Here is a 12,152-nt window from a genome sequence, read left to right on the forward strand (position 1 = left end):
TCAACAATGCGCAAAGCCCATTCCGCATAGTAGGCTATAAAAGGCTCAGAAATGACAATGTAAAACTATTAAAACGAGAAAACTTATGTACACACAAATATGTAACACATAAACAAACGACAACCACTGAATTACAGGCTCCTGATTTGGGACAGGCACATACTTACAGAATGTGGCGGGGTTAAACATGTTAGCGGGATCCCAACCCTCTTCTAACCTGGGACAGTAATGTAACAGTACAACATAAGAACGGACTATAAAAATCAGTTGAAAAAGGCTTAACTCATCAGATGGATACAAATACAAATAATACACAGATTGGAAGTGACCGCTTACTTGTATGTCCCAACAACAAAAAGACACTAAGTTCAGATCTGAGAGTTCTCGTATTAACTGACAGCTAGTTCAAAGCCACTAACAACTAATAAAAAATATCAGGCATCTAAAACTAAATTATCAATCAGTACACATCCAGCATCCAATGAATTTAGTGTAAAGACGTCATAAACAGTCAGAGAAAATCATGACTTTGTGCAGTGAACTTAGCACATTAATAGTCTTTTTAGAGGGGACCTTGGAACAGACAACATGTGTATATATTGACGGAGCCGCATACTACAAGTTCATTTTGTTCTTCAACAGCTCGCGTATCACACGATACATGTTTCTTATCTTGTACAATTTAATTACACGCTCATCGATTGATTTCAGCTAATGTGTATATGTTAGCATGTGTTTGATTACCTGATGTGTACTTTAATGCCAGTGAAGAAATGTCACTAATGTGTACTTTGGGCGTTTCTATTTCTCTCAATGGCGATTTTCTCTTCAAAGCACGATTTTTGTATAGAATAGAAGCACGTTAAATTGTATATTCGTTTTCCTCTAGCATATTCTAGAAGATGTTTTGCAGTACAGATTTGTATTTGATCGTATGCACATAGTCTTGATTTCAGAATTTTAGTCTCAAATTGAGAAATGTACAATGTGTGTTTTTTTTTGTCGTTTCCATGGCAACCGCGGCCATTTTGAAAGTTTCAAAGACATATGACATTTCAATAGTATTTAACCGATAATGAGCTTTAAAATTGTAAGAAAATGTTATTTTGACGTTTTTTTCCCATATGGATCAATATTACACTTTTAGCCTGATCTCCATAGTAACAACAGCAATCTTCAAATATCTAACGGCAATCAATTCTACAGTTCATACTGTTGTTACGAAGTTGAAGTTTGGGGGTCGTATCTGTAACGGTTGATTTTCTATGAATTAATTAAGGATTTATTTGCGTTTTTTTTTCACGTTTGAACTGTTTCCATGACAACGGTAGCCATTTAGAAAGTTATTAAGATGGATGGCACGCTTTCGAATGATGAGTTATAAGTTCTGAAAGTTTCATTTAATTTTGACCACTTTTCGATTTTTCACATTTTTTGGCGTTTTGTTTGATAACGGCTGCAATCTTGAAAATTTCAAACCCAAGGTGCACATCTGCACATGGAGATTATCATTATGGAGCAGTTTTATCAATGTATAATAATAATAATAATAATAATAATATCTTTATTTAGAGAGAGTAGCTCATTTGGATTACACCAATTTCCAATAAGGTTCTCTTAATACAATAATAATTACACTAAAAATAAACAATACATATTCAATAATAATGATAAAAAAAGATGTAATACAATTTAAATACAATAAACAATTATTATATATGGCATTACAGTACAAATATCATGGTAATGTTAAAAGTACATAGATTTGTAGTTATGTTTAAATTGTAATACTGTGTTTGATTTTTTAATTGAATAAGGAAGAGCATTCCATACTTTTGGTCCATTGTACGAGAAACTAGACTCTGTCTTTGGTTTTGGAATTATAAAATTATTTGAGGACGAAAATCTCGTATTGTATTTTTGGTTTGCAGAAGCTGATACAATAAGACTGAACATATATTCTGGATATAGCTATGTTTTGCCTTATACATTAGTAATGATTTATGATAATGTATTCTTTGTGTAATCGGCACAATGTTACATTCGTGAAATAATTCGCTTGAAGGTTTGGTGCAATCATGTTCGTCTAAAATTATTCTTGCTGCCCTCTTTTGCAGTTTTAGTAAACTATCTAATAGAAAGTTATTACAGTTTCCCCATATTGAACAACACTAATCTAAGTGAGGTAAAACGTAAGCGTTATAGAACATTTGTCTAGCTTTGTGATTTAAATATTTCTTTATCCTTTTTAGTAAAGCTAAAGAAGAATTAACCCTTTTTATGATATAATCAATATGAGAAGACCAAGATACAGATGCATCAACAAAAGTACCTAGAACCTTTTCACATGTACTTTCTTTTATTTGTTGTCCATTCATAGCAATATTAATGTTTTCATTTGATGTAACTGAAAGCTTCTGTTTAGAGCCAATACATATAGCCTTCGTTTTAGATACATTTACAGCCATTTTATTGTCATCACAACAGCGAAAAATATCTTGTAAAACCGTATTAAGTTTATGACTGATACAACTTTTGTTTTGTCCAATGACTGATATGGTGCTATCATCAGCAAACAAATCGGTGTTATGATTAGGATTAGACAAAGGAAGATCATTTATAAAAATTAAAAACAACACAGGTCCTAAAACGGATCCTTGAGGTACACCCGTTTTTTGTTTTTGTAAGTCTGAAAATGTATTTGAAATAGATACCTTCTGATATCTGTCAGCCAAATATGATGTAAACCATCGTAGCGAAGTATAAGCAAATTTGTATTTGTTTAAATTTTGAATAAGCAGTTCATGATTGAGAAGATCAAAGGCTTTTGCTAGATCTAGAAACACTGCCCCAACAAGATCGCCATCATCAATGGCTTTAAGCCATTTATCCAATAAAGCTGTTAACGCAGTTTGATAAGAATGGTTTGTGCGAAAGCCTGACTGAATTCTATACAATAAGTTGTATTTATTAAGATACTTTTCTAAGTGTGTTTTCACATGTTTTTCGAGGATTTTAGAAATGAGAGTTTAAATTACAATTGGTCTGTAATTAAAAACATCCTGTCTTGAACCTTTGTTCTTATAAACTGGTATCACTTTTGCCAGTTTTAAATGAAGATGGAAAAATACATTTTTTAATACTTAAATTAAAAATGTGACAAAGTGGTAGTGAAATAGGATGAGAAGACATCTTTAAAAACTTTGCACTTATGTTATCAAGACCTGTTGCTTTTGATTCATCTAGTGCTTTTAGTTGTAAACACACAAAATCATTACTCATAAGTGGTATAGAAAAATACACGTTATCTGGTACATGACCCGATATGAAATCATCAAGTGTTTTTAAAGAACTATAAATGTAATTATCTATAAATATTTCGGATAACATATATCCTTCATGCACCATGATGTAAAATGAGTCATATCAATTTACTTTGATTACACTATACCAACTTGAAATTTATACAATAAAACAGTTAAAACCGAACATCAGTTAAGACGCTTGTAAAATTCTAAATTGTTAAACATGACATAGATTATATAGCTATTCACAACAGAGACTGCAAAGATATGCTTCAAATAAAAATCGTAATGTGCGATATGAACAGTCACAACTCTAAAATCTAAAAGTGACGACAGTTATGATGTTACAAGAATGATTGTGTCAATAATTACATTCAGAGTTTCTTCTTTTTTTTTGGTTATTGGTGTTGTTTTGTACACTTTTTAGGCGATTGTATAATTTAGTTATTGTGTACATGTATCGTTACTCGTAACGATCCAGCGCCCTCGTTAACTATTATTCAGACGTTTAATATAAAGATATAGCTATAAGTAATTGGAAGGATCTATTATGACTTAAAGGTAGAAAGCGATTCAGATATAACAGTACTGGTTGTATGTTATGATTTATTCGGTGTCACTACTTGCAACAGTTAAATTAAAGTTTTGACTTTTGTTATATTTGAAATACAAGAAAAATGATAAACAAAGCATCTAACATATCTGAGTTGATCAGAGAATATTTATCAATGTGTATATAACATAAATGATATTGCTGTAGTTGAAATTGTAATCACATTGTATATCGTACTGTTGTGGTTTGAGTTTACAACTCATTATGTTATGTTTGCAATGAAGTTTAAAGTAAACATTTAAAGTTTTCTTCTGTAGCAGAAACGCGCGGCATACGTATTAAATTATAAGCCTGGTACCTTTGATAACTATTTACACCATATACATTACTGTTGAGTAACAGTTATTCTTTTTGTATAGTGTAAAGTGAGCTTTAACTTAAATTTCTAATAACTGTTAGATAATTAAAACTTTTGATATGAAATCTTACTTTGTTGGAGTAAACCAGTTACAGATGGGTGCGGTCCTAACCTGTACACATCTTAACTTAAAGCAGTCCTTATGTCTGCTCTATAGGTTAGCTTGGGAACATTTTAGCAGACCTGTTAGTTAACTTCATCTCTAGCAGACCAGACCTCATGTCTACTTTTTTAGGACTGCTGCAGACCAGACATGAGGACAAGTTTGATAGAGCAGACCTGTCCTGCGGACAGGTCAGCTTGACCAGACCAGACCTGTGGACAGGTCTGCTTGACCAGACCAGACCTTCGGGCAGGTCTGCTTGACTGGACCAGACCAGACTTGTGGACAGGTCTGCTTGACCAGACCAGACCTGTGGACAGGTCTGCTTGAAAAACCAGACCAGACCAGACCTGTGGACAAGTTTGCTATTTAACAGAGCAGTCCTGTCAGTCATGGGGACAGGTCTGCTTTTTAATCTGTCCTATGAATATTTATTTCCACGTTGATACATACAATGTGTGTTAAATGATTACAATTACTACCAATGAATACATCCATTAAATTGTATCTCAACAGTACATTTATCATGATAACGTCCAGATTAAAATTTAATTTTTATTTTGAATTTTTTCAACCTTATCGTGAATTATTTTCTATTTTGAAAATATCGGTCTCGGAAAATAGTTTACGAATCCCTTCGTTCAAAACGGAGGTGGGGTACGTAGTATTGTATGATTTGTTATTTTTCACGCTTTCCGTTTCAAAACTTAACTAGTTATTCAGCGTTAACATGGTTAGCTAGGACGATGTAAAATTTCTAATTGAATCGTCAAATCTCATTTTTTTATTATTATATAAATGATTATTTTTCAATAAACATCAATAAGAATTTTTACTATTACGATCTATTATTGTTCAGGTTCGGGGAGGGGTTGCAATCTTACATCCCCTGCTTACAAACACAAAGCACTGCCCGTTTTATATTTTGTTTACAGTTTATATAAGGTCACAACTGGACACAAGTTTCAATAACTTTTGTGGGTCATCCTAAGGTATTAGGCTACAGAGAAAATCTAGTCAATTTAAATTTCACTCATTTTTTAATTTAGTCTTTTCATATTGTCAAAATATCATGACAATTTTCATAATATATTTATTTTTGAATTTAAATTTTTAGTAATTATGTAAGTCATTTTAGTGTCTATAAACTATGTCTAGTGCTTTATCTGTGTCATTGTAATGTATTGTATCAGTCAAATTCATGCCTTTTATCTTGAATAAATATATATTATATTTATATAACTCTTTTTTCACCGCCGACCGTGCTTACGACTCTCGCTAAAACATTGACGCTATTACAATAGTTTCTTTCCCGTTCCTTATAAATGCTCCTACACACTTAAAACTTGTTACATGTTGGATGTGTTTGTCTCGTGTATGTGGTATGTTAGTCATCGTGGTCAAACTCATGTGTGTATAAATGACAAAACACGGGTAAACATAACTATTATGAAACTAACGCTAAGGGGACAACCTCTTAATTATTTTAATGGGCGGGTTGAAATGTTCTGTGCCGGTACATCACTACATGGTCATGGTGGTAAGAACTAAAAAAAAGTGTGTCATACACATGTAGTGCTACACGATTGGTTTATAAGTTGTTATTGGCATTGAACTAAAAATGTAGCTTTCAGTAACTGCAAGTACTCTTACAACGAAGTGTCTCTTGTGTTTTTGTAATTTTTTTGTGGGTTTCTTTCAACTTGGCGAGTTGATCCTATTTCAAAAGAGGGACAAAAGATACCAGAGGGACAGTCAAACTCATAGATCGAAAATAAACTGACAACGCCATGGCTAAAAAAGAAAAAGACAACCAGACAAATAATAGAACACAACACACAACATAGAAAACTAAAGACTAAGCAACACGAACCCCACCAAAACCTGGGGTTGATCTCAGGTGCTCCGGAAGGGCAAGCAGATCCTGCTCCACATGTGGCACCCGTCGTATTGCTCATGTTGTTACAAACTCGGTAAATAGTCTAATTCGGTAGGTCAAAATCGTGAAAAGGGAAGGGGATTGTACGACATAAGGAACATATAGATATCAGATATCATCTGTGAAACGGTTATTCCATAACGATCAACCAATTCGTGATGGCGTCTGTAAAATTTATGAAGGAATGATTTCAACTGAATATGCTGAATGTACTCGGATACACCTCTTTCCAAGGAAAGGGGAAGTTTATAGTAACAGTGATCATGTTTTTTCCTTCATTGTTTGCAACATAAATCATGTTAATCATTTTAAAATTAGGCAGTTAATTTTTTCGTTTGTATTATTGGCATACATTTTCATCATGTTCATTTCGGGATCTTTTTACATGTTAAAAGCGTGATCCATGTTATATTTACTTTGCTCATTGTTGAAGGCCATGCAGTGACCTATATAGCATGTATAGTTATTAGCTTCTATGTCTTTTTGTTTCTGGTGGAAAGTTTATTATTAATTATACCATGTCTTCTTTTCTCCTAAATAGAAAATTTTCAAAAGGTAAAAATGAAAAAAAAAATCCTCCTGGACACCCTTTCTCAAAGGATTACCAAATGATGGTGCAAGAAACAAGAGTTCAACTGTTATTGTTCACTGATCAAAATTTAACTGAAGGGTCAACAATTCTAATCATTTTCTGTGAAATCATAGGTAAAAAAGTCCACATATAATAGAATGAACAATTGTATAAAAATGTGTCTGGTCATGCTGGTGTTACTTAAAACCACAAGACACATCACAATTGAAAACATTTCACTGAATAATTTGAAAGTGATTATTGCATGATGTCAGACAGATATTCAGAGACTGATTTAGGGTCATTCAGAGAAAGTGTAAATACATCTATCATTGTCTATAGTTAACAAGTTTGATAGCATTGCTTGTTATATTCTTATTCATGAATGTATAAGAAACACTAATCCTGAGGCGGATTTAGACGGGAATCCAGGCCCTTCCCCCCTTTTGTTGATTTGGTTAATTATTTAGGGAATTACTAAAGAATGACTGGAGTGGGCACCCTCTTTTGAAATTAATGGACCTGCCACTGTCAATGACTGAAATCACTTGGAAATTAAATAATTTAAGAAAAAATAGAGAAAAAATCATTTTTAATATCGTCAATGTACAACATTTACATGATAAAAATTGTGACTTCAACAGAATTAAGGAAGATAATTACAACAAAAGTTAACTAAGCTTGTGTCCTTTACAAAATTGACCACAATAAAAAAAAAAACAATAAGAAAACACTAGTCCTTTTATCTAAATTGAAGATTTCAAGCTTTGGTGGGATGAGTGTCTTAAATATAGTTATATAAAAAAATTAACCATGATAACAATTCAGTCCAATCTCTGAAACTTCATCATGTCTTTGCTTAAAGGTTTTCAAATACGGTGAATTAGACGATCATACTGCCAGGGCTAGCTTGCTCATAGAGGCATTATCAAAATGAATAATACCATTTTTAACCTGATTTTCAAAGAAAATGTCGGTTATTGATTTGGGGATGTACGGCGGTACATGTTTATAAAGCAATGTATATACTCTGACAGTTCATGGACTCTATTGGTATTTTTTTCTATAAAATTATTCACAAACAAATTGTCAGACACACAGAATCCAACTACATCAGGTGTTACTACACAAACATTACCAGCATTTTGATTAGGCTAAATAAATTAATATGTGTGTCTTTAAATAAAATACATGTAGGGTAGGAAGGAATTTTTTTTTATTTTACCTTTTATTACACATTGAGAGAAATTCTTGACTTTAACAGTGGTAATTGAAAAATTACCAAACAAATGTTAAGGTCTAGGCTATTTCTAAGCTTAAAATATAGGGTAGGTGGAGAAACAGGAGAAACAGGAAAAACACATTTTTTTTTATTTGGCTTTTGAAATTTGAAAATTCTGAATGTCAGTTTCTCAACCGTTACTTCTATTCTGCATTATTGTACTCAAAGATGAACCTTTATTCAAATAATACCCATATCTCCTTTTATTCATATCTATATGACATTTATATTCCCAGCTGATATAGCATGGTTATATTTTCAAATCGAAAGTGCTGCAGTTTTTTATGCCCCACCTAGGGGCATTATGTTTTTTGGTCTGTTCATCAGTTCATCCGTCCGTCTGTTCTCTTCAGGTTAAATTTTTCGTTCATTTTAGTATGAGCTATATAATTTTAATGCCAAATTAGAGTTTTGACCCCAATTTCACTGTCCACTGAACATAGAAAATGATAGTGAGTGGGGAATCGATATACTATGAACACATTCTTGTTTTAATTCATAGAAAGGAGCTACCATTTATTTTTCAGTTGTAATCTCTGTCCTGCCTCTTTATTTTTCACTCTTTCCAGACCTGCTTTTTTTATAATAGCTTATCCAGACTTTTTGTACATAAATTGTCATCCTGCTCGAAACTCCTGTCCTGCCTTTTTTGAAATTTACATCGTAGCCCCCCCCCCCCCCCCCCCAAAAAAAAAAAAATCATCCCCATTAATAGTAGTTAAGTTATTACAACAATTATTGAAAGGAACTTTTGAGATTAATGAGAGGCATCTTGTGACAGTCCTTGCCCTTTTTGTAGACCTGATCTGATAAGTATACCAGTATATATATTATATGATTATGACTTTTTATATATGCATTAAAAAAATTCATTTTAATCAATTATTTCATACCTGTAGGAGTGATTTTTTTTTAGGTAAATGGACATGATGGACAGAAGGTCACAGAACAAACATGACAAATAGTCTCAGGACAGAAACTTCTGAAAGTCACAAAAAATTAGTTGACAATTGTTTAAATATTTGTAAGAGGAGGATCTTTAACTATTTTCTTTTTATTACATGTAATAATTTAACTTTTTGGGAAATTGTTCATTTGCCTTAATAAATGAAGCTTTATTAAATTTAAATCATACTAAAGATATATTTCTTGACACCATGAAGCCGTTGAAATACCAAGCCTCTTTGACATTTTGTTTTCTTAACAATTTTATCATTACTAGTGATTTAAAAAAAAAATTGTTACTAAGTTGCTGAATATATACATGATATATATAGTCCAAGATTTTTTTTTAAATAAATGTTTTCTTATTCAAAGAAAAAAAACTCTCAAAACTGAATTGTGACTTTTCTTTCCTCTGACTTTTTGTTTGAAAAATTTTGTCTGTGACTTTTTATCCTGTGATTTTCCGTCATACTTTCGAATTTTCATGTGCATTCAAACATACTTCTTATTCGTTTTATTTATAAATTTACTCAATCATATATTGCGACTTTTTTTACCTATGGATGTTTTATACTTTTTTCCATTTACCCTTACAGTGAATTTAGTTTATTATCACAAAATCTATAAAGTTAAGTTATAATTACAGAATACAAGTTCTGCTTGGTTAAATCAGTTTATGAAGTTTCTTTTATGTTTTTTTCAGAAAGTTTTATTCTGCATGTTCTGTATTAACATTTCTTGTAAACATGGAAGAATTATATTGACAATATAGAACTTCCATGATCTGAATAAAGAATTTTTAATTTTTTTTTTTGTAATCTTTACTTGTAATACAATTTTAGGATTTTATTCATTTACTGATATATTTTAGAATATTTTTATAAAATTTATTGGTTATTTTAGAGTTGAATATTTTTTATACATTTTACCTGTTGGTTTAGGGTTGCATTTACCTGAGAAATTTGATTGATCAATGCCAAAATGTAAAAAAAGGTGTGATAATCCCCTATGTATGTATTAAACTATTGAAGCCATAATCCTATTAACATCCTGTAAACTGTGTAATGTCAAAGTTGACAATTACCAGATCTATGTATTTTTGAGTTATAATTAAATGTTTGGTTACATCAAACTTTATTTGAATGCTTACTGACTGTGACTGTCCGTCCAATTTTTTGTTGTTGCAAAATTTGAGCATGGGCATTTGTCCCCGTACACATTCTTTCATTCTAGCATTATGGTCAAAGTTATAGTATAAATTTGGGATAAGAGTAAGTTCTTGTCATATCAACTTGAGACTATGTACAAATTTTCATAATGAAGTGAACTGTTTAACATTTGTGTTAAGTTTGAGTTTGACTTGAGATTTCAGAGCTATTGGTTGTAGAAACATGACATTATGTTTATTTTTTTTATTTTGTTGTAGGAGAAAAATGAAAAGAAGAAGACGAACATTCTTGCAACCACTGCTCCACCTAAGTCTGTCAGTAGTACCAGCAGTGTAAAATCAGCAAAGTACCTTGCATCAGAAGAGGTGATGAAGCAAGTCATGAGCTTTACATCAAGTTCAGAAGAAATGTCTCCTGGGAACTCACCACCTAAACAAAGCTTATCATCTCATATTCAACCAACACCATCTTCATATCCAGTTTCTTCTCATTCAACAAGTCATAACCAGTCAACTCCGTCTGATATTCAGCCAGCCATTCTGTTGAAAACTCATTGTCAGTCCGCTATATCTCCTGAGTCAGTATTATCTACAGAAGCTAATTGTGATATATTGTCATTGTCACCTCCTCCGTCAGTACTTTCTACTCAACCAACTTCATCTCAACAGTCACCACATTCATCAGTTCAAGCCGTATTGTCACCCCCTCCGTCAGTACCATCTACTCAACCAACTTCAACTCAACAGTCACCATATTCATCAGTTCGAGCCGTATTGTCACCTCCTCCGTCAGTACTTTCTACTCAACCAGCTTCAACTCAACAGTCACAACATTCATCAGTTCAAGCAGTATCTCAGTCATCTTTTCAGTCAGCGACACCTTGTAATTATGTTTCTACTAAATCTACTCATTCAGCACTGTATAACCAGCCATCTATTCAGCCTGATATTCAACAACCACTGACCAACTCAATATCTGACATACAGTCTACATTTCACAGTCAGTCAACTACATTCCATTCTCCAGGATCTACACAGTCACCAACATTCTCTACTCAGCAGATATTTGTAGCAGAACCATTTGTACCAATGGTATCTTCAGCTTCAGAGAATTCTACTCCATTATCCATGTCATCTGCAAGACAAGGAACAAGTTTCACAGATGATCCAACTGATTCTTCGGACATTCTATCTAACAGCAATTTTCAGCATATAATATCAAGCCCAGAATCAGCACGTCTTCTACAGAGTATTATGAAGGACAACATAAATACAACACCATCCTGCCAAATGGTACACCACTGCAGTTACCTTGACAGAATTGAGAAGACAATGAATGAAGTTCTCAGAGTATTGATATCAATTCAGTCTCTCAATCCTGTACAAATTCAGGTCGTTGACGTAGTGACAAGTAACACAGATTCTATCCATCAAGTCATTCCTTAAATACAATCTTCAGTTGAGAGCTGTATTCCAGAGTCATTACCTAGATATACAACACAAATAGCAAGTTCAAATCTGCCGTCAACTATCGCTCATAAACAAACTATGCAACAAGTAAGAAATCCAAAACCATCATTGCCATCAGCTACAAGTAGCAACATATTGTCAACGTCATCTGCCAGAGACATCTTAGCGGAACTGAACTGCCAGAGCAACATTCCAGATATAGAACCAGTTGCACCAATTTCTCTCCATATTAGGACACCAGTGATTGACCCACTATTTTTATCTTTGAGTTTGACAACAATTCTGCAAAACAAACCTTCTTCTGTTAACACCAACTTGCAGTTGTTTCAACCAGCACCTACCATCTCACCATATAATCAAATCCCTGACAACCATCTGCAAGATGCCAAAATATCCTC

The 12,152-nt window shown here is 32.8% G+C and overlaps 1 protein-coding gene across 1 annotated transcript in view; it reads left to right on the plus strand.

The window, feature by feature from the left end:
* The window catches only part of LOC127732247 (putative protein TPRXL), a 29,840-nt gene extending 18,110 nt beyond the window's left edge, over positions 1–11,730 (plus strand). Inside the window, exon 2 of the mRNA XM_052241328.1 lies at positions 10,543–11,730. Coding sequence (XP_052097288.1) covers positions 10,543–11,730 — 1,188 coding nt within the window. The remainder of the gene's footprint in view (positions 1–10,542) is intronic.
* Positions 11,731–12,152: the final 422 nt, after the last annotated feature.

Source organism: Mytilus californianus, unplaced genomic scaffold, assembly GCF_021869535.1.
Source record: "Mytilus californianus isolate M0D057914Y unplaced genomic scaffold, xbMytCali1.0.p SCAF_22, whole genome shotgun sequence".
Lineage (NCBI taxonomy): Eukaryota > Metazoa > Mollusca > Bivalvia > Mytilida > Mytilidae > Mytilus > Mytilus californianus.